This window comes from Notolepis coatsorum (assembly GCF_963971535.1).
Source record: "Notolepis coatsorum genome assembly, chromosome: 19".
In the NCBI taxonomy this organism is placed as follows: domain Eukaryota; kingdom Metazoa; phylum Chordata; class Actinopteri; order Aulopiformes; family Paralepididae; genus Notolepis; species Notolepis coatsorum.
In genome coordinates this window covers 36,238,627-36,263,153 of record NC_140183.1, presented here as the reverse complement: position 1 = coordinate 36,263,153, position 24,527 = coordinate 36,238,627, and the positions used below count along the sequence as shown (strand labels likewise).

Sequence of the window (24,527 nt, the reverse complement as noted above, 5' to 3'; positions counted from 1 at the left end):
TTAGATAACAGGTATTAAGGGTATATCCTATATAAGACAATTAACTAAAATGTGATTTCATTGGATGTGCACTGACAACTAATGCTTGTATATCTTATTGTGTGTTGTCATGTTTGTTTATGTGTTTGTTTAAAAAAAATTAAAATAAAAAAAATCATATTGAGGTAAAAATCGAATCTTCTTATCTTTACAAACACAATTGCAAAGTAGGAGGTACAGTGACTGGGAATTTAACCTGGGTCTTTGTGGTCAACTCAGTGCGAGTGCTTAGATCTTTACATTACCCCCTTTTTTAACCCGTTTTGGTCTCACCCACAGTGTCCTCCAGGTTCCACTTCATGAAACCTGAGAACTACATCAGCATGTACCACCAGGAGGGGACCAACACGCTGTACGTGGGGGGGCAAGCGGTGATCTACCTGTTGAAGTTCACAGACAGAGGGGTCAGCGACGTGCAGGTACGAACAGGAGAGGAGGGGGGGTTAGAGATGAGACAGCTGTCCCGGCACTAACCCAGTTCAGCAGGGCAAGGTGGAGAGATGGGAGAAGATAGGTCAGGCATACATCAGCATACCAGGGCTTATCTCTTTGCGTGTGGATGGCGAGGATAATACACAGGGCTAATAATGTCAATATAGGCTGAAGATAATGTGACTTGTGTGACAGTGTCAACATTGACAAGACAAACAGATGACAGGCATTGTTAAGTACAGTGTTTTGTCTAAATATGACTGTGACCTATTATAATAGTTCCTGCTGGCTTATGGTGGACTGTCTAATGGGGTGTGGGCTGAGTGGCAGGCTCAAGTTCAAGTTTCAAGTTTGTTTATTAAATATCACAATAAAATATAAATATAATGTAGTGTTAAAGTGTCTAAAGTGAGTGTTAAGATGAGTGTTTGCATGTGGATGTGTGTGCAATGAGTGTAGATGATGGGTTGTTACATGGAGTCATTGAGCATCCTGACAGTCACATGGTTGTGGCTCATGAAAAGGGCACATTTTTGCTCTCTCAGATGCCATTTTAGAATCAGGAAAGACAGCAGTAGTGTAAAAAATAACGTACGACCAGACCCAACTTTCCCTGACAGGACATTTATTTCAGGGAAATTTAATAGATTTAATAACGGATAGACTCCAAAACAGCAGGACCCAACAACAAGGAGTACATGGTGCAAAAGCAATACGAAGAAATGCTATTACTAAGCATAACGTAATAATATACTCCCCGCCCCTCACCCCTCCTTTCCACCCCACAGATCCCAGTGGTAACGGATGAGACTGCGAAGGCCACCTGCATGGCAAAGTCTGCCCCGCCCAAGGTAGACGGTCCTCCTCTTACTCTTGTTCTGAAGCATCCTCTTCCTCCTACATCACGTCGTCTTCATCACCACCACGGCCATCTTCATCTTCCTCAACACCACCACCACCACTGCAGTGGGCTTAGTAGTGCCGATGCACTGCTCTTCCATCCATATAGCAATGGGTATGAGTGTGAGTGACTCACTGATAACGGCCGGGGGGAGAGAAAGCCTCCCTGCCAGCTTTCTGACAGGGGAGTGAGTTCTTCTTCAGGTTCATTCAGAAAAATCTTTGGCCTGGCTGACAGTACACTGACCTGGTGAATCTGGAGCGACTGACAGATATGTGGACATACAGATTGTTAGACAGACAGACAGACAGATAGATAGATAGATAGATAGATAGATAGATAGATAGATAGATAGATAGATAGATAGATAGATAGATAGATAGATAGATAGATAGATAGATAGATAGATAGATAGATAGATAGATAGATAGATAGATAGATAGATAGATAGATAGATAGATAGATAGATAGATAGATAGATAGATAGATAGATAGATAGATAGATAGATAGATAGATAGATAGATAGATAGATAGATAGATAGATAGATAGATAGATAGATAGATAGATAGATAGATAGATAGATAGATAGATAGATAGATAGATAGATAGATAGATAGATAGATAGATAGATAGATAGATAGATAGATAGATAGATAGATAGATAGATAGATAGATAGATAGATAGATAGATAGATAGATAGATAGATAGATAGATAGATAGATAGATAGATAGATAGATAGATAGATAGATAGATAGATAGATAGATAGATAGATAGATAGATAGATAGATAGATAGATAGATAGATAGATAGATAGATAGATAGATAGATAGATAGATAGATAGATAGATAGATAGATAGATAGATAGATAGATAGATAGATAGATAGATAGATAGATAGATAGATAGATAGATAGATAGATAGATAGATAGATAGATAGATAGATAGATAGATAGATAGATAGATAGATAGATAGATAGATAGATAGATAGATAGATAGATAGATAGATAGATAGATAGATAGATAGATAGATAGATAGATAGATAGATAGATAGATAGATAGATAGATAGATAGATAGATAGATAGATAGATAGATAGATAGATAGATAGATAGATAGATAGATAGATAGATAGATAGATAGATAGATAGATAGATAGATAGATAGATAGATAGATAGATGGTTAGACAGACAGACAGATAGATGGTTAGAAAGACAGATAGACAGATATATGGTTAGAATAGAATAGAATAGAACTTTAATCATCCCGAGGGAAATTTGACACTACAAATCACTCACAGTAAACACTTAGACATTTAGACATAACAAAGTCACGAATAAGAATAACAGAACAAATGGCCTGAGAATAAGAATAAAATAGGCCTAAGAATAAGATAATAATAATAGAGTACGGACCGGGATTCACATTTTGTATGTTATGTATATACATTCTAGTATAAACTATACAGTAAAAATATACAGTAAAAATATACAGAAGTCTACAGAAGTGTACAGTAAGTGTAATATTGCAGTGTTGTTTCAAAAGTAAAAGTCCAGGAAGATGGTAACTGTCACTCTGTGTTCAGTGATGCAGTGAGGCACAGTGATGCATTGTAAAGTCTGATGGCTGTCGGAATGAAGGACTTCCTGTGCCGTTCAGTGCTACATTTAGGGAATGTTAGCCTAGCACTGAACATGCTCCTTCTGTCAGCCAAGTCTGTGTATAGTGGGTGGGAGGGGTTTTCCCTGATGGCCTGGACATTCGTTAGACAGAGAGACAGATAGACAGATAGATGGTTAGACAGACAAACATACATATAGATAGACAGACAAACAGATGTATGGTTAGACAGACAGACAGACAGACAGACAGACAGACAGACAGACAGACAGACAGACAGACAGACAGACAGACAGACAGACAGACAGACAGACAGACAGACAGACAGACAGACAGACAGACAGACAGACAGACAGACAGACAGACAGACAGATATATGGTTAGAAAGACAGACAGACAGATAGATAGACAGACGTACAGATAGGTAGACAGATAGATACCTTATAGGTACAAATGGGTAAATGTGTTTGTCACAAAACAAACAATCAATCAATTAATCAATCAATCAATCAATCTACAAGAACCATGTGGATATCACATGAGGTTTTCTCCTTTAAGGTTGCATTTTAGTATTCAAACCCTTATTCCATCCAGAGGCGTCTTGGGAATTGAGGCGTTCATAAGTGATAGTTATAGGGCATGGGCGGCGGGTGTATAAGGCTGGGGCAGGCTGTGCCTTCCCAGACCAGTCGACACATTATTTTTATTTATAAAAAAAAAAAAAAAGGGTTTTTTTTAGCCTTTATTTTTTCCCCTGTGTACCTGTGTGTGTGTGGGGGGGCTGGGGTCCGTCAATGGATAGGTGTGGTGACACTTAACATTCCAGACGGCCTGAATACACTGAAGACTGGCAGGCAGGAGCCCCCACCCACCCCCACCCACCCCCACTTCAAAACATGGTTAAAAAAGAACTTGTCAACAACATCCCTGCAGAACTCTAACACCATATGCTTGCCTGTACCTAATATGTAGAATTATTGTTTGTTTGTACATTGTCTGTACATGTCTGATGTAAATATTTAGCATTTATATATAAATAATATTGGGCATACTGCAGAATTAGGCAGCCTGTCTGTGTGTGTGTGTGTGTGTGGGGGGGGGGGGGTCGCCCCGACGGAGGTGTCAATGGGTAGCTGCTGCTGATGCATAATGAATGAATGGTGAGTTGTTTAAAATGACAACATACGTGTGTTAATTATTTGATTTGATTGATCCGAGAGACCGAGAGAGATTGCTCCAGTCCAGAGCATCTCAGAGCATTACATTTTCAACTCGACCTATTAACGTGAACTGCGAACCACAAGGCACCAGCGCCAGCGGCCGCCGCTGTTGAAATTTATATAATATATATGCGCAGGCTGTTGGCTAGTGTGTGTCTTGTGCTGCAGCCGGCTCGCTGGCCGAGGTGTCAACGACGAAGGTGTCAATCTGTGGCAGCGTTTAACATTCCAGGTATACAGGCAGTAACCAATCACGCATAGGCTCAGGTTAAATAATGTGGCCAATCACATCATTCACATGATCATCCTGAATCTGATCCCGCAGGCAGTGTAAAGCAAACATCTGTGTATTTTCAGCCCGCCGATCGCTTTGTAGAGAAGCGAGGAGGCATAACTAGCGATCACCTGAGGCTGTATGTTGTTTTATCTTGGCAAACAAGGGCTTGCTCTAAGAGGACATGATGAGAGTCCGAGTTCATCAAATCGTGGAAACTTTTTAGAGCTACTGTATGTACATTGTTTTCAAAGCATGATGAGATCTAAATTACGAAGTTGTGAACGGTCTTTCTCACCAAGACGAAACGTCGCATTTATCTGCATTAAGGTAAGACAATGGTTCATATATTATTGGATGCCTTCATTTGAACACTTAATTTGCACTATATATAAATGAGTGGGGCTCGCTGTAGTATAGCCTAGTAGTGTGTGTGTATATGAAATCAGAACCTGGACAGTTTGCGTGAAACCAAAAATAAAAGGTCAAATTTTTCTCGCGCTACACGCGAGGGGGCGTTCCCAATACAGCCTACCTAGAACATAAGCCCATCCGCCGCCTATGTTATAGGGTTGTGGAGTCTGCTGTCCTGCAGGGGTACATCTCCTGTGTTCTGCTGTGGCTCCAGTCTATCCTGGCATTCTCTCTCACTGTCTTTGTCTCTCACACAGTTGGAGTGTGACAATTTCATCACGGTCATTCAGAAAGTAAACGACACCTTTGTGGTATGCGGAACAAATGCAGGAAGTCCAAAATGCTGGCTGCTGGTAAGTATCATTGTTTTGTTTATGAAAACAGACTTTACATCCTGGCAGTGTAGTCTTTTATTTTGCCTCAAAGTCACCTCCCCTGTAATAACAATCCCTTTTATTTATGACTCAATGTACAGCATATATCAATTACGCATCTTCATCTGAAATGACTAGCTAGTCAAAGACTATCTCTTAGTCTTTATCATACTGTTTGTTGTCAGTGATCATCTAGATGTAAATTAGAAATGAAAACAAAGAGCTTAATTCCAAAATTAGATATACAAATATATAATTAGATAAATAAATGAATAAATGACACTGCTGCATTAAAGATTCCATATTATGAAAGACTAATCTTTTCAGTGCTTGTGCAGTATTTGGGTCTCTGATGGGGATGCTAACACACAAACTGTGAAATAACACAGCCCGTATTCAGAAACTGTGCCTTTTAGCGAGCCGTTTGGACTTCCGTCTTTATGTGATGTCACGCGAAAAAGCTCATTGCAATGTGTGGTCCTTGACTTGCGTGCGTGTGAAATATGTGCATGTACAAAATGGCAGCTTGCTTGTAAACCTTCTCTTTTCTACTTAAAATATATTTCCGGACAACATTTTAAGGGGGAAATAGGATATGATATTGCTGGATCCTGAGTCATATTTGATCCGCAATGTCCAGTTTGACAGTTTGATCTGAATTCCGTTGGATCACTAACGTGCAGTTCCCATGTGTCGGGGAGCGAGTGCAGCTTATTTGCATATAAAGTATGATATGTGTGATATTTTCAGCAAAAAAACACCAACGACATGTTTTGGTGAACTCAGAGACCTATATTAACTATATTATCGGACCTTTAAAGTTCAACTCAATATGGAATAGTGTTAACTTTATTAGCCAATTAATTTCCGCTACTGCCAACCCAGAACCCCCTCCCCCCAACTCCCTTCTAACATGGATACCTTTGGAATGAAACCCTTCCAATGTGAAATGATTTTGTTGACGTTTGGTTTCCCTTTCTGCAACAGGTGAATGACACGGTGTTGACTGATGTCCAGGGCTACGGGATAGCATCAGCTTCTGACATATCACCACCGTACCCTTCTCAGAGGTTCCTCAGCCTGTCTGCAGGTACCACATCATTGACGTGGAAGTTATGTTCTTCGCCGGGAGTCGTGTCTTTCAACTTTATTCAGAGAAAAGGCATTCAGAGAAAAGGACAATTCTTGAGATACAATTACATTTGTATGATTCACATCATATAGGCAAGAGAGCTAGTGCTTGAGAAATGCCAAGTCTCAACAGGAGCCAGTTTGTCGGTCGCGCGTGAGCCAGTGACGTTCGATATACAGTACAAGGACTCCTGTGTCATTCCCGATTCAATGAGTTGGCATTGTGTGAATCATGAATATTGTCGATACAATGGGTAGGTGTAGTGGTGAACCCAAATGCAGGAGGAACATGCAGAGGCACAGGTAGAATGACGGTGAAACCCAAACAGAGGGTGTATTTATTGCAGAAACAGATAAAACAAAGGTGATGACTGCGCTGGCGACCAAACAAAACTGGACAGATTAAATAACAAGGAGAATATCAATTTACATGAAACACCTGACACTTTACATTAATCCACCTGGGGTGATTACAGCTAGAGACACCTGGGAGGGGGAACAGAATACACCTGGGGTGATTACAGCTAGAGACACCTGGGAGGGGGAATAGAATACACCTGGGGTGATTACAGCTAGAGACACCTGGGAGGGGGAACAGAATACACCTGGGGTGATTACAGCTAGAGACACCTGGGAGGGGGAACAGAATACACCTGGGGTGATTACAGCTAGACACACCTGGGGTGATTACAGCTAGAGACACCTGGGGTGATTACAGCTAGAGACACCTGGGTGATTACAGCTAGAGACACCTGGGTGATTCCAGCTAGAGACACCTGGGAGGGGGAACAGACTACAATGGACCAAGACAGAGAACACAATGAACCTATAGGCAAGGCATACAAGTAACAAGACAGAGAACACAATGAACCTATAGGCAACGCATACAAGTAACAAGACAGAGAACACAATGAACCTATAGGCAACGCATAAAGTACAAGTAACAAGACAGAGAACACAATGAACCTATAGGCAACGCATACAAGTAACAAGACAGAGAACACAATGAACCTATAGGCAACACATAAAGTACAAGTAACAAGACAGAGAACACAATGCACCTATAGGCAACACATACAGGTAACAAGATGGGGAACATACTGAACAAGGCACTACAAGTAACAAGACAGAGGACACAATACATAGGAACAAAACCAAGACAAGATAAACAAAATACATGGAACAGCTAACTAACAACAACTAAACTAAGAGGGGGACATGGACGGGGGGGAGACCGAGAGAGAGAGAGAGAGAGAGAGAGAGAGAGAGAGAGAGAGAGAGAGAGAGAGCGAGAGAGAGAGAGAGAGAGAGAGAGAGAGAGAGAGAGAGAGAGAGAGAGAGAGAAAGAGAGAGAGAGAGAGAGAGAGAGAGAGAGAGAGAGAAGAGAGCAAATCGATATGAATGTCCATAGCAAAGGGAGTGGCAGTCTATGGCCTGGCAGGAGGGACAGAGTCCAAGGCAGAGTGGGGGAGAGTGGACAGATGTCCCAAATATATGAAAAATGCTGATTCTATTGGATAGAAGGCTTCAGTCTCGGATGTATTTATTTTGCATGTGGGGGTAAATAGCTGTGTTACCTCCAGGGACACGAGGTAACAAGTCAAAATTAAAAATTAAAAGTTATGTTTCACCTCAAGACAATCAAACCATGCATGAATCACTGTACAAGATGGAGAATGGACAAATGGATGTTTGTAATAACTAGGGCTGACCTCGACTAGTTGAATAGTCGACAATTTTTTTTTTGATCATTCCATTTGGGCTGTGGGGGGTGGTTAATTAATGTCTGATTGGGCTGTGGGGGTGCTTAATGTCTTATTTAAGTTAAATCAGACATTAAGCACCCCCCCCCCCAGCCCAAATGGAATGATCCCAAAAAAATATATATATATATATATATATATATTTTTTTGCATTCGACTCAGAGATTTGGCCGATCATAGTCGACTATACAAATCCTTAGTCGGGGACAGGCCTGGTAATAATCAATATATACAATTTGCTGATGTCGTGGAAGTGCGTGCAGAATGACAGCAGAAATCTATATCTTTGAAATCAATGCAAGGTTAGTTTGCATTGCGAGATGCGTGTACACAGTCGGATTGACTGTTGACCCAACAAGCAAGTCATTTGCTTGAGTGGTGCAGTATTCTGAAAATGATTAGTTCAAATTATGTTATTAGTGCCATGGGGACCAAATGTACCCTTCCCTGCTATCGCTATGGAGACAGGCCACTAAGTGCAGCGACTGTAATGGTTATGGGGACCACTCCTACGCAGAGAGTCGGACGACGTTCAGGGGCTTAGAGGCAGCTCTGCGTAGGAGTGTGGGTTACGAACTGACGCTGATTAGTTCAGTCAGCTATCCTGCCTTGATGTCTTCTTTGTCTTCTCTCTGTTTCTCCTACCCTGCTTAGCCATGTTTTCTACTGTATTCTCTCGCCCTCTTGTATGTCCTCCTCTCCTCCCATCTGGGTCTCTTCCACTGCATTCTCTCCATCCCTTAGTTCAACTCTCTCATGTACCTCCTCTCCTGTCTCGCTATTTCCCTTCATCTCTCTCTCTCTTATCGACTTCCTACTTTACCTCGACCTACCTTGTGTGTTCATGATGTAACTTGACGTCTTTCTGAATCCCTACCCCCTCAGACGGGAGTCTGTACTCTGCCCTGTCCTCGGTGGGAGGTCACGCCGGCTCCATCCGACGGACGTTTGGCTCCCAGAAGCTCCTGAAGACGGAGAACGTTTGGCTGCTGAGTGAGTAGGCGTAGCAGAGACGTATAGTTGTCAGGGAGGACGGGGGGTTATCATATTTGTGCACAGTAGCACCTTAACAAACTGAATATGTAATCTCCTTTTGCTTTCCTCCACGGTGCAATGCAGACCCGCAATTCGCCGGTGCAGCAGTGATCCCGGCCTCGGAGAAGTTCAAGGAGGAGATCTACTTCTTCTTCAGCGAGTTCAACAAGACAGCCAGGGTGGACGAGGAGCCGTACAAGGCCCGCATTGGCCGAATCTGTACGGTAGGAAGAATCCTATCTTCCCTGCCGTCGCTGTCATGTGTACACGCTGCAGTCCCACTATTGACTACCATCTTTATTATCTCTCTCTCTCTCTCTCTCTCTCTCTCTCTCTCTCTCTCTCTCTCTCTCTCTCTCTCTCTCTCTCTCTCTCTCTCTCTCTCTCTCTCTCTCTCTCCCTCTCCCTCTCTCTCTCACATGCACTCTCCTTGTTTCTCTCCATATCTTCATCTCTCTCTCTCTCTCTCTCTCTCTCTCTCTCTCTCTCTCTCTCTCTCTCTCTCTCTCTCTCTCTCTCTCTCTCTCTCTCTCCGGAGCTGTACAAGTGACGGTACATCTGCTCTCGGATTGGCGTTTGATCTTGCGAGAGGGAGGAGGGAGAAAAGCGTCCGAGTTGGACACTACTAGCGATTCTTATTACTAATGATTTGGGTAGGCAGAGTCCCTTCACTTGATTAGCTAGCAGCAAATCAAAACAGAATCAGACAGAGATATTTTGATTCGCCGCTGGTGAATGAAGTGAAGGGACTCAGCGGACTCCACCTACCCGGATCACCTCAAATAATCCCTACTAGCAACCAGGAGGTTACCATTTAAAAGGTGAACCTAATAAATCGGTTGTGATTCGTCTCTTTACTGTCAGACAGACCGAAAGAATCAGATCCGTTAAAAGAATCGGTCTTCCCACCACTACTCCACTGCTTCTCGCTGATCTTGCTCTTCTCAATAGGCAATGAATGAAAACTGGTCGCAATGGGACCGTGCCGTAACCTTATCGCTGCAGAATTTCCCTTGCATACTTACCAAGGATCTTGAGACAGAATAGGACATCTCAGTGAATGTAGCTTTTGTGAATGATGCAGAGGGCATCTCTGTACGAAAGGTAGAAGATGGGATCATGAAACATCACATTGGCCACTGGGAGCACAGGGCACACCAATACTTATAGCCCACTGTTAAAACAAGTAATGGCTCAGACCGGGACTGTATAGTCAGTAGTATAGCCAAGTATAGGTGATTCAGACTTGCAGACACTGAACATACTGTATCGGTTCTCTATGATTGTCAGCATAACCGTATCCATTAGCCTAAAACAGTACACAGCACAACGTAAGCCCATAGCCCATACATCACAGTCACTCCGGTAAACATGTATTCCATGGGGTGAATTCACAAAGAAGGGATTGCAGCCTCTAATAGCACCCTTAACTGCGTGTGATTTGCGCCCACTATGGGCTCTGTCTTAAGGGCCTATTCACTAAAGATATTGCGCAAATTTTTAATTGACCGTGTTTCCAGCGTCTACTCCTCATGGACCTGACGAAACGTTATACATTTTACGTTTATTCTGGAGCATATGAGTGTGCGGGTTCTATTCTCTTTATTGTGATTATTACCTAACCCACCGGATCACTGGAGACACTGGCCATGACACCCCTTATAAATGCGCTTAGTTACCATCAACTCTCTGAAGACGTAAACTTCACTTTTTCACTTTACCCGCCGGCAGACCGCAAATGACATCACGTCATAAATCAAGCTCTGCAGACTGTCTGACAAAATTATGTTTTTTTTTTGCCAAACGTATTCAAGTATAAACCTCATAACCATGTCACAACAGCAGTTATAATGTATATTAACATCAATACGTTAGTTTAAATTGGTTAAAGTGTTATTAGATAGATTTTAGTTTGTTTTTCTGTTGTTTTGATCGCGAAAGTCCGCCATTTTGAAAGATTTACCATCGGTAATTGTAGTTTTTTGAAGAGGACATCCAGAGCTTTCAATGAGCGTTGGAATTTTTCAGAAATCGACTTCCCAGAGGCCTCTAGGTCAAAAAAAGCAAATGGGTTCTGTATGAATTTTTTTAATATCTCTTATTACTCGGGATAATATACCACAAAACTGAACGTTATTGGCATATATTGGAGCGCAGTTAGTTTGTCTCCCCTATTTTGAGCATTTAGCAACAATGAGATTTGAAATCAGTTTCAAAATCGCGTCACTCTGGCCAGAATAAGAAACACACTGTACATACAGTAGATTTCATTATCTGTTCTTATGCACACCTGGTGATACTATATCCAAATTGAACTTGGGCATTTGAAAGATAAGATTTGGCACAATCCATAAATGTGCAAATTGGTTATAATAAGGTAATTTATAAGCCTGCTATTCTATATTTATAATAATTTTCAAATGGCATTGGTCCGGATGGGAGAATTCAGTACTGTATCTACAAAACGTTCTGTTTAATCATCTTCCCTTTATTCATTTCCTTAGATTTTTTGTACACGTGATCTCAAAGAAGGTACTGAACGAGATCAGTTTTTCATGTCTGGTAATTTTTTGCATGGTGTTATTCACTGTCAAAGATGCAAAGAAAAATCATAATTCATATTCTCCTACAGGCGGCTGGGTGGCGTAGCGGAGATCGCGCTCGTCACCAATGCAAGAGACTCTGGTATCGAATCCCAGTCTCAGCATTGCCTTAGGCTTGGGCCGGCCGTCGTACTGGCTCATTTGGCAGTCAGCGGGTGGAAGTTGATGGGTGGGGATTGGACGTTGTGGACAGCGACCCCTACAGGTTGGTTGGGAGACGCCTGCACAGCAGAGACAGGAAGTGGCGAGGGTAGTGTGAGCCTCCCATGCGTTACACCTCGCCAATGAGAGTCCACGCTGGCAGGCGAAAAGATGTGACAGGCTGCCTCCTCATGTGCCGGAGGGAACACATGATCCAAGGCCTCTATCCTCTCTACAACCGACCAGTGGGGGACATAGTCGAGCAACGTTCAAGACAGGGGAGGGGAGAATTGGATACACGAAATTGGGATGGGAGAAAAATAGAAAAAGAAAGAGAAAAAGTGGATAAAATTTTTTTTTTTCATATTCTCCTTTGTTTCATCACAATTTAAGCTAGCCTAATAATAGACACAATATTTCTGACACTGTGAATACATTCACTGAGGTCCATAGATGTCCCTAGATACCAAGAACATGCAAATGGACCTTGTAGAAGTGGAGCAATATTCCATTTACAGGTATGTATTTTAGGCTGATTTTCAGAAAATAGGGCTCCGGGCTTAAGAGGTTAACTGCGTGTGGCAATTAGCGTCGATCTTTGATTGGAGTGTTTTTGTAATGAGGCTCATTTGAATAGAAATGGGCAAATTTTCCGACCATATTACCTAATTTAAATACCCGCAAATAGCACTGACGCACAGAGACGCAATGATGATGGCAACGCAGTTAGCACGGGATTTCACCCTTTGCGAGTGCTTTGTTAATAGCAGGGTTTGTTTTGACGCTATTTGCACAGGCATAGCGTCAGTGAATTGGCCCCCATGTGTGTGGTTCCCAGGTGAATTGGCCCCCATGTGTGTGATTCCCTTTGTGAATTGGCCCCCATGTGTGTGGTTCCCAGGTGAATTGGCCCCCATGTGTGTGGTTCCTAGGTGAATTGGCCCCCATGTGTGTGGTTCCCAGGTGAATGCTCCCCCATGTGTGTGGTTCCCAGGTGAATGCTCCCCCATGTGTGTGGTTCCCAGGTGAATTCTCCCCCATGTGTGTGGTTCCCAGGTGGACGAGGGGGGCATCAAGGCTCTGCTTGCTGACTCCTGGACCACCTTCATGAAGGCCAGGGTCATGTGTGGAGCGGGCAGCACACAGCAGCAGTACAACAACATCAGGCAGGCAGTGGTCCTGACAGCCCAGGACAAGAGGACTGGGGTCATGTACGGCCTATTCTCCAATGCCTGGTGAGTCTGAGCTCCTCTTCCACAGACCCGCTGGCAGGTCCAGCTGCACTCATGTTATTCTTTTTAGAACATCTCCGTGGTGCTGCATGCTGTTTGCACACTTCTTTTTCTGTTAGCAACTTTACGTCTGTATCTTTCCAAAGAGCCAACTGTCGTGATCCTAGCCCTTCCAGAAGCTCTGTAATCCAGCTTGGAAGAGCTGTGTCCTTTTGGAGCCTTTATAAAACTAACATGACTTACATATTAGTTATATATGACTTAATATGTACATTTTTTCTTATTATCTTCTTTTTTTTATGTGTTTTGGATAAAATCTTGCTTCCCCCCCCCCCTCTAATTCCCAAGACTTGGAAGAACACATTTCTGTGTTGTTCATTATTGTTCTGTGTTTTCTTTTTACAAAGTTCTATGATGGTTTTCCATTTTTAATTTTTTTTTGGTATACTGTATATAGTTATTTAGAGTGATATAGCTCATCTATACATTCATATGACATAACTGTAGCATATATATTCAGATTCTGAAAAACCTAAAATAGGAAAAATGGCTTAGACTCCACTGGCTTAGTAGTGTAGTGGAAGCAAAGCTATTTTTCATAGTTTATCCAGGTGTTTCACGCATTGGTCTTTGTTGTATCTTCATCTGGGATGCAGTTTCTGGTGTGGCGCGTCATGGTTGGGGGGGACACGGGTAGTTTGAGTGTCTACTTGGATTGTTTTGCTGGGTACAGTGATTGAGCCACCATTGTGCGTGGTGGTGGGGGTGTTGTTTCTGTGGGCTGCTTTGTTGCCTCTGGTCCTGCTTTCGGATTCTGCAGGGAGTGGCGGGATGACACTGGGACCTTTGGGATGCTTTGGGGTGGGTAAATCTGCATTTTGCTATGATGCCCCTAGCTCATGGAATGAACTCCAACAGTCCTTAAAGCTTGAGATTCTCCCCTCTGTTCCAGAATATAAAACCTTGATCTCCAACCATTGTCAGTCAAGTTGTACATGTTTTAATTGATTTGTTATCCTTACTTTTGTCTCGCCTTGTTGTCTTATTGTTATGATTTTATATGCCTTTTTTTGCTTATTTCTGTATGTACACTCAACGTGACTGTAAATGAGGGAAACCTCATTGCCTTTCAAGTTTAAATAAAGGTTTGAAATGAAATCAGAGAGAAACACCTAATTATGCCCTCAGATAGACAGTGAAGAGAAACAATGGCTCGCTTTTATGTAGTCACCTGAGTTTGACCTCTTGACCTGAACAATAAACAAGCAAGATACGTAATTATGTTTGGCCTCAACAGTAGCATTTACATCAACTGGACACCTTCTATTCTATTCAGTATTCATAGAGCATGCATGGCCGCCATGTCACATTGTTCCTGAAGAGTGTCCCCAGAATTTGCTTTACTGCGGCAGACAAATTTACTACTCAAGACGAAAATGTCTCCTACTGTATGTTGCCTGGAGTGAAGCTGTGTCCCCCTTGCTCCATTTGCTTCCTTCAGTTGACTATGCATGCAATGGTCACAGATCATACTTTTAAATGCAGCAAGAGAAGGAAGAACATCCAACTTCAGAGTCCGTTGGAGGGCATTCCAGGTGTTGGAAGCATCAAAGGAAAAAGCAGTTCTTCCTAGGGGTGGAACGGTACGCATTCGAACCGTGTACTGAATACACACATGCCCCGAACCGTGGAGGTCGTACCGAACGGTACGCATTCGAACCGTACACCGTTCGGTACGACCTCCACGGTTCGGGGCATGTGTGTATTGTTCGGTTATATAAAGTTAGCCTCGAGCTAGGCTAACGTTACGTTAGCTACGAGCTAACTAACTTTAGCCGCGAGCTAACTAATGTTAGCCGCAAGCTAACCGTGGAAACGCTCACAGAGAAGTGACTCCACGACACCAGTTCGATTAGTGGGGAAGGGGGGTATATTGACGTGGCTTGACAACAGAGGTTCAAAGATAACTGTTTGTGTTCAATAACGAGCCAGGAGATTAGAGTGGAACGCCCTACCCAAAGCTGTAAAGGAATGTGAATTTCTACCCACATTCAAAACCGCTCTTAAAGAGCACCTACAGGAGGCTGCAATTCGAAACTGGCCACCGTATGTCCAAACCCCCCCACCCCCTCCTAATAGACAGTCTCCTTCATTTTTCATTCATTCATTCATTCAGAGCGTGTGTGTCAACTGCGTCTGCAACCCATAACATCCTGGTCCCTGCTGGGACGTACCAACTCCACACACCACTGTGGGGGGGTTTATATTCCCCATTCCCTTGTAACATCTCCTTTTTTTTTAAGATAACAACAGTTACAACATTCCTTAGTGCAAATTATTATTAATACAAGAAACCCCATAGACGTCCTTATTTAAAACCCTAATCATCTTGTCTGTGACTTTTACTTTTTGATAAGAAAGTCTAGTGCTGGTTGAGCATTATGCATATTTTATGTTGGCCTTTGTCTATAATGTGGCCACAAAATGGAAAGGTTTAATAATTTTTTGTTTGCACTAAGTTAATACTTTGACAAATGTTGCCTATATTTTTCAGTCAGTTTGGTCTTTGTGTGCCAAACATTATTAAAGGTAAACCTTTTTTTTTACCAAATAAATGAGAAGCATGTTTAAATCAGCAATGCCTCCCCTCTTGCCGTACCAAAATCTCTCCTAGCTCTAACCGTCACTGTCAAAATAATGTGCCTGATGTCAAATGGCCTCATTCTTTCAGTTTTTGCATGACTACGTCCTTGAGAATAACTGAAAAGTTTGATTATTTTTAGGCTATATATCTTATGTTGATGTATGGTATTTTTGGAGTGTTAAATAAAAAATAAAAATAAAAAACAACGTATACCGAACCGAAAACCGTAAACCTAAAACCATGATACGAACCGAACCGTCGATTTTGTGAATTGTTCCACCCCTAGTTCTTCCTAGTTCAGAGCAAACTCACAGAACCGTAAGAACCAACCAGTAATTTGAACGTGTAGAATAGGTTCCAAGATTCCATTCCAATAGTGTTGTCATGTAACAGGGAAGTTTACCAATAAGGGCTTTAATAAACAAATACCAATGATAGTTATGCCTCTCAACCAGAGAAGGCCATCCAACCTTTTCATAAAGGACACAGTGGTGGGTATCAAATGTCACCAGTAATAAATCTGAGGGCTGAATGATAGAGAGAGGTGTACAAGTTGAAAATAGAAGTATTCAGTTTAGTTGTACCTGCAATATAAGCATTTTCTATCTCCTATAAGCTAGATGTGTTGTGTGACTCTCTTCAGGGGCAGAACTGTCATCTGTGCCTACTCCATCGAGGATATTGACCAGGCCTTCTCCACGTCTAAGCTCAAGGGCTACAGCAGTCCTTTCATTGGCAGTCGCCCCGGGACAGTAAGGCGCATGATTCATTCCGTTTCATTACATTTAAGCTCTCCCCTCCCCCTGTGAATCGAATTTGTTATGGAAAGGGACAAGACAGTGAAAAACACTCAACTGAATGAGTCAGCTATTATTTGGGAAGAGGAGAGACTGTCGTCCTATTTCTCAACAACCCGAGATAAAAGTGGGCGATAGTGAAATCTTTGTGCAAGGGCATTTGGTTCTGCTTTGCTGTCCTGCTTTTTTTCCTGATTACACATTGGTTCCTTTATCTCTCTCTCTCTCTCTCTCTCTCTCTCTCTCTCTCTCTCTCTCTCTCTCTCTCTCTCTCTCTCTCTCTCTCTCTCTCTCTCCTCTCTCTCTCTCTCTCTCTCTCTCCCTCTCTCTCTCTCTCTCTCTCTCTCTCTCTCTCTCTCTCTCTCTCTCTCTCTCTCAGTGTGTCCGAAAGAATTCATCGGCGGGAGGTCACAATGACATCAAGAACCTGGGGGTCATCAGGTACCATCCGGAAATAGAGGATGTGATCCGTCCAGTTGGCGTGGCGCCTCTTGACCTGCCTACCGATGACCAGATCACCCACGCTGTGGCAGACATAGTTCTGGCGGTCAATGATGAGCACTACAGCGTCCTGTATCTTGGAACAGGTGTGTGTGTGCGTGTGTTTGTGTTGAACTAGGGCTTGGAGGTATACCAAATGTTAAAAGGATACGGGCAGTGTAATTTCATTATTTCTCTTATTGCCAACATAGTCTAACCTTGCACGGCCACTGGCTTTGTGAGATCACACAAGAAACCGTCTTGTCGGGATTCAAGTTGTGTGCTTGTGCCCTGAGTCATGGTGGTTTGGACCAATCGGTGTCCTTTGTTTAGGCGTGATGACAGCGAGAATCGATCGAAGGAGCGTTGCAAGGAAAACAACAGTGTAGACGTTGCTATAGCAGTGGTACTCATACAGTGTGTCTCTCTCTATCTCTACCCTCTCTCTCGCGTGTGTGCGTGTATGTGTGTGTATGCGTGTGTGCGTGTATGCGTGTGTGTGTTGCCTCCCCTCTCCATCTCTCCCACCTGGAGGAGAGATAATCTAAAGCTGTGGACTCTGTGGTGATCCGGCTGTAACCTACTACATTATTCTATGGTTATGGACTTCACTACAGTTGTTTTGGACGTTACTACGTACATGGACTGTGTGCTGTTGGGCTGTCGGTAGCCTAGGCTACTACAGGGACACCAGGGGAAATCATTAATGACAATAATTATACACTGTTTGTGATTTTGACATATGTATCAATGGTTAAGGTTGCCATGGTATCAGTAATACATTTCACTAGCCTACTGGTACAACATGCAGTACATGATCATGTTTTCTTCTGCCTATTAGTAGCCTGATGTTGTCTTGGTTGAGGAACAGGGTGTTTGTGTAGTTTGGTTTCTGAGTTAGCCAGGTCTGGGTACCACTGGACTATAGCATCAGTTACATCAGAACTGAAAGAAGAGCAAAGAACGTCACTGAAGGCTTTTCTCAATAGCCAGTGATAAGACTGTGATAGGCAGATGGCTGATTCAATCACCTGCCAAGTATTTTTTGCGTCGTAGCCAGTCAAGAACAGCATTTGTCTGTATCTTTGTCTGTCCCCACAAAAGCAGACCAATCAGGGCTGATGATTTCACTAACATCACCACATGCTGAAAAGGAGACTAATCAGAGCTCATGAGTGAGCCACTTGGCTCTGAGAGCTGGCTATGAAGCCATGACGAGAATCCATGCAATCCATGGAAATAAATGGGATACAAATGTATCTGACAATCGCCAGGAATTAAGCTACATTCACCGGCCGACTGAGGCTTACTGAAATCTACTTTGTGTGTACTCACTGTGGAGTAGATTTCAGTGAGCCTCAGTCAGACCGGAGCTCGACCCCATTGACTCTGCATTGGTTTGTGGATACAGTAACTAGCTGAAGCTAGTTTGAGGAACAGCATGGATTGTGATCAACATCACCACTGGTAAATAATAAATAGGGCTATGGTTATAACTATCCCTTTAATCCTCTTGGCCCCCTTCAGCTAGTCAGTAACAGACTCCTGTTGTTATTTGGCCTTCCCTGCTTCCGTTCTCCTAGTCTAGAGCTGCCTTGTTAAGTTTATTGATTCAGTCCGATCCATCTCCACAAACCTTGATTTGATGTGTGATGAACAGTGGCAGGAAAAGTACACAAGTCGCTTACTTAAAGCAAAAGTAGAAATGCCTTGATAGAATGCTACAAGTCTTCCATTCAGCATTCTACTCATGTTAAATAATAAAAAAAAAAATTACGTATTAAGATTAAGATTAAACTGGACTTGAACAAGTCTTTATTTGTAGCACACATTGTAACGTAGTCATGCAGCGACACACACATGGGAACACACACATGCATTTTTTTGGGGGGGGGGGGGGGGGGGTATTTTGTACAAAATACAAAATACAAAGGTGCAAAGGGTACAAAGGCCCTTGGAAGTCGTTGTGATTCAAGTTAAATTAGTTTGTTAATTCCTGATCCACTTCCTCACTGGGAGTGAGAAAGGCAATTCACAATCCTACCCGATTGTTGAGGCAACGGTCCGGGCAGTTCGTATGCAGTAACTGAGATGTCTGATCTGGGCTATATCTGAGGTTCTTGGGTGTGGCTCGCCATCTTGTGTCGGTCCGACACACTGTCTCCTCCCGCGTGCGAACACGTGATGAACGGTGGTCGGTCGTCAAACTCCTGGGAACTCTTCCCGGGGGTAGAAACGGGGGGTAGAAAACCTGGCCTGCATAACAGGCCTTGCAGAAAATAAAAGCTATTTATCATCTTTCATTGCTTTAGAAATAAATAATCAATTAGGCTACTTTTGCTAAAGTAGGCTACAATGTTACAGCACGTGGGAACATCCCATTTGACTTATGCTAAAGTATAGGCTATAGTGCCATAGCACATGGAAACATTCCACACATTCTATAGTAAACTCTCAAAAGCAACCGAAATATATATAGACCATGTTCTTATCATACAGCATATCAATACAATTATAAACACTTCTGAAATGGTTTCTCGTTTTCATTTAGCCAAAATGAGCTTAGAGCTTTGCTAGCATGGCTCGCGGTGAAGCTACATTATTAGCTAGCAACACTGCTTGCTAACGCGGCTCATGTAATAATTATTTGTATTTTCAGGCTGTATCAGTGCCTATACAGCCTGAAAATACAAATAATTATTACCCTCGTGTCATCATCACATACCGCAATATACTGAGCACACATTAGGAACAAACACATAATTCAAATGTAACGTTACTTAGCGCCCACCACATCAAGTACGTCTACACAACATATAAGAGTTGTAGGTCGGAAATGATGGAATAGATTTACCAACAAAAAAGGTGTTTAGCCTGCTCATACCTTAAAAGCATGGGGCAGCACGAATAACTTGGCTCTGCTAATGTATTGTGCTTCCATTCAACAGACGGCAACACATGTCGAAGTCAAGTCTCACTCGTGTGATACCTCCTCTACATACTCTGTCAATACCTGGCCAGGGTACTCCTGGCTCCTAGTGCCCCCCACATTACACTATAATGGTATGCACATGTATTTTATATTTTAACACATTCGGGGCCAGACCCGAGATATCTCGGGTTAACTCGCCATGCGCTGGGCGCCAAACCCGAGTTTTAATCGTTATTTCTTTTATTCGCTATATCCATTCATTTTTCATCCATCCAGCCTGATGTTATCATTGGGAATGGGTCTGAGCTCGCAAAGGGCAAATACCGCCGCCTACGCCTCCCGGCCGGTATTGCACATCATGGACATCCTTCGCCCTTGGGCTGTGCATCGATCTAACAAGTCCGGTCCAGGTTTTTACTTCTAGGGCATGCAGTATCGTTATAACAGATGGACTGGGGACACTCGGAGCAGCGTGGATTATGTGTTTTGGACATATAACGTTGGATCAATAAACGCGATCAATATTTGGAATGGCGATCAGGAATTGGATTAATCTTTTTGCAGTACATCAGATGTGAGGTAAGGACGCTATGTTACCAATCTTGGGTTGATCAGATGTTTCTTTCACCGCCATCGGAGCGTGTGTGTGTGTGCGGTTCGCGCCGACCAAAGTACGGAGAAGCGATTTTTCAGACCCTGCTTCTGTTCGTGCATGATGACACATATAATATCGATAATCTAGCGTTTATTTGAAAACTATTCATAAATCAAGCGACAAATGGCACGATTTCTAAGGAAATACATTGAAGCTCGATTTGCTGGAGTTTATTGAGATTAGACAGAGCGCTCTAGAAATATATTCATATTCATCACGGTATAAAACGGAAATGTATGTATGAAATCTGTTTTTTATCTGTTTTGTGCATGTTGACTGAAAGCAACTCACTGACAATCAACGTGTTCATTAGATCCATAGCTATAATATTTCATATATTTTAAGCACTCGCAAGTAAAGCTATCCCTACATTGGATAAAGCACTGGCGCTGATGATCAGCGCCCTCTGCTGTTTTATTATGAGTTAATAAAATTGCATTTATCTATAGTCCTATTTCTGTCACTGTTTGATGTCACAAAGAAGGGTGTATCTGAAAGCTGTCTACAACATTTGTAACAGGTGATGAAAAAGTAAACAAATAATTAACTGTATTAGACATTTGATGAATAGGCTTCACTTCAGATTAGGGCACACAATAGCATCTGCAAATGATTTATAGATGTTTTATGAATGTCTTAACAAATCATTTGTTGAACATGAACAAATAAATGGAGGTACAGTATAGTCGTTTTTTCATATCCATTTTTCAAATCTACAAATGTGTTACTACACATTACAACATTATTTAATGATGAACAAATCAAGTACAAACAATGTTGATAATGAGTTATAAATAATGTAGAACTAATTTGTAAATGTTATACAAATATAGTTATAAATGATCTATTAATAATTTACGAATGTATATAAATGATTTGTTCATGATTAGTTCACTATCTACAATTACCTTATAAAGGTCTTATAACTGAGTGTTATTATAAAGTGTTACCGAGTTGTATTATTTATATTATTACATCACTGGTTTCATGTATTATCCACACAAGGCAACACTCTAATGACATTATCAAAATCTGTTTGTACTGTAGCCAACTTATGTGTACTATTAGGAAATTACCGCAGTACACTAGACAAGGCCCTCTCTATCGGCGTGCGTCGTTCATCAACCATTTCTGGACTACTTCTAATAATAGTGCAAAAAGACAGGCGCGTGTCCACTGGCTGTGGTCTTTGGTAACTGTGTCAGTGAAAGGAGGAAGAGAAGTACTTGGAATGCTATGATCCGCTGTGGGCCTCTGTGTTGTTCTATAAAGAAACTGGAGCACTTGGAGTGAAACGGTGATGCAGTAGTTAGCGCTGTTGCCTCACAGCAAGAAGATCCTGGGTTCAAACCCCAGCAGGGGGTCTTTCTGTGTGGCGTTTTCATGTTCTCCCTGTGTTTGTGTGGGTTTCCCCTGAATACTCCCACACCAAAAGACATGCATGTTAGGTTTCCTCACATTACCCTTGACCAAGGTACTGGCATTACAAATGGAGTTGGTCCCTGGGCATCGCACTGTGTGGCTGCCCACTGCTCCTAAAATAGTTAGGATGGGTCAAATGGAGAGGACAAATTTCCCCAAGGGGATTAATAAAAGTACAATTTGGTTTTAAGTGAGAAGATGAATATATTAGACTGGGTACATCATAATATGTTAGACTGGGTACATCATAATATGTTAGACTGGGTACATCATAATATGTTAGACTTTGTAGAGATGAATATGTTAGACTGGGTACATCATAATATGTTAGACTGGGTACATCATAATATGTTAGACTGGGTACATCATAATATGTTAGACTTTGTATAGATGAATATGTTAGACTGGGTACATCATAATATGTTAGACTGGGTACATCATAATATGTTAGACTTTGTAGAGATGAATATGTTAGACTGGGAGATGAATATGTTAGACTGGGTACATCATAATATGTTAGACTGGGTACATCATAATATGTTAGACTTTGTAGAGATGAATATGTTAGACTGGGTACAGATGAATATGTTAGACTGGGTACTAGAGCTGTCCCCGAAGCCTGTTTTTGGGATTCAAACTTTGGCAGGGTTTTTCGAACGGACGTTCGAACCATCGTTTTTAATCATAATTGTTCTGGTTCAGTACTGTCGAGTCTTGACTTTAGGCACATAGCGCACATTTACCCATATAACGTAGAACATATGCGCATATTTCTGCGGTTATTAAAAGTAGTAAGTTAGTACCTACTTACTGGTCACGGGAGGCTTCAATAACGTTTGGATGGTAATCCATTTTGTGAATACATTTGTTGAAACGACATCTTTGTTGGCCGACGGCTCCTAATATCTTAACTTTAGCAAGCTAAACGTGCATAGCCGTGCATAACATACCTGTGTAATGTTAAGTGTTCCGCTGGGAAAGTTCAGCATCACTGCATACACTTGGTTAATCCAAACGTCCATTCGGAAATCTCTCTCTCTCTCTCTCTCTCTCTCTCTCTCTCTCTCTCTCTCTCTCTCTCTCTCTCTCTCTCTCTCTCTCTCTCTCTCTCTCTCTCTGATTGATTCATCTTCTGATAATGTATGATGGTGACCCCTCATCTCGACTAAACTGTGTTGTTGTGTCTGTGTTCGCACGTGACTTTCGTGACTTTCAAATGATTGTAAACACAACATAGTAGTGTGATATTCTGATATATATCACATTCTGATATATATTTTTTGTGTAAAATAAATAAATAAATAATTTTAATTACAAAAAAGAAGAAACCAAGACGAATCGAGTGCCAATGTAACAAACGAAGGTCCAAACCTTCGAACATTTGGGCTCAGCCCTACTGGGCACAGAATATGTAAGACTGGGCACAGAATATGTTAGACTGAGTACAGAATATGTTAGACTGACTACAGAATATGTTAGACTGAGTACACAATATGTTAGACTGAGTACAGAATATGTTAGACTGAGTACACAATATGTTAGACTGAGTACAGAATATGTTAGACTGAGTACACAATATGTTAGACTGAGTACAGAATATGTTAGACTGAGTACAGAATATGTTAGACTGGGCACAGAATATGTTAGACTGAGTACAGAATATGTTAGACTGAGTACACAATATGTTAGACTGAGTACAGAATATGTTAGACTGAGTACACAATATGTTAGACTGGGCACAGAATATGTTAGACTGAGTACAGAATATGTTAGACTGAGTACACAATATGTTAGACTGAGTACAGAATATGTTAGACTGAGTACACAATATGTTAGACTGGGCACAGAATATGTTAGACTGAGTACAGAATATGTTAGACTGAGTACACAATATGTTAGACTGAGTACACAATATGTTAGACTGAGTACACAATATGTTAGACTGGGTAATAATAATAATGGCTTAGATTTATATAGCGCTCTTCATGACACCCAGAGCGCTTCACAGAGTCCATTATTCGTTCATACACAGTCATACCGGTGGTGATAAGCTACAATTGCAGTCAGAGCTGCCCTGAGGCAGACTCACGGAAGCGTGGCGAATAATCATCGCCTACGGCCCCTCCGACCACCACCAACATTCATTCACATGCATACACATTCATACGAGGCAAGTAGGTTAAGTGTCTTGCCCAAGGACACAACGGCGATGGGATGGACATGGGCTTGAGCGGGATTCGAACCACCAACCCTTCGATCATTGGACGACCCGCTCTACCCCTGAGCCAAAGCCGCCCCACAATGAATGGGTACAGATGAATATGTTAGACTGAGTACAGAATAATATTTTTAGACTGGGTAGTGGGTACAGATTAATATGTTAAGACTGGGTAAAGAAAAAAATTATCTAGAT

The 24,527-nt window shown here is 42.0% G+C and overlaps 1 protein-coding gene across 1 annotated transcript in view; it reads left to right on the top strand.

The window, feature by feature from the left end:
• The first annotated feature begins 1,262 nt into the window (after positions 1–1,262).
• Positions 1,263–24,527, top strand: part of LOC311246324 (semaphorin-7A) — a 49,236-nt gene continuing 25,971 nt past the window's right edge. The window contains exons 1-8 of the mRNA XM_084336476.1: positions 1,263–1,322; positions 5,163–5,258; positions 6,267–6,369; positions 9,059–9,166; positions 9,293–9,432; positions 13,009–13,187; positions 16,472–16,580; positions 17,005–17,212. Of these exons, the coding sequence (XP_084192602.1) occupies positions 1,299–1,322; positions 5,163–5,258; positions 6,267–6,369; positions 9,059–9,166; positions 9,293–9,432; positions 13,009–13,187; positions 16,472–16,580; positions 17,005–17,212 (967 nt within the window). The 5' untranslated portion in view covers positions 1,263–1,298. The remainder of the gene's footprint in view (positions 1,323–5,162; positions 5,259–6,266; positions 6,370–9,058; positions 9,167–9,292; positions 9,433–13,008; positions 13,188–16,471; positions 16,581–17,004; positions 17,213–24,527) is intronic.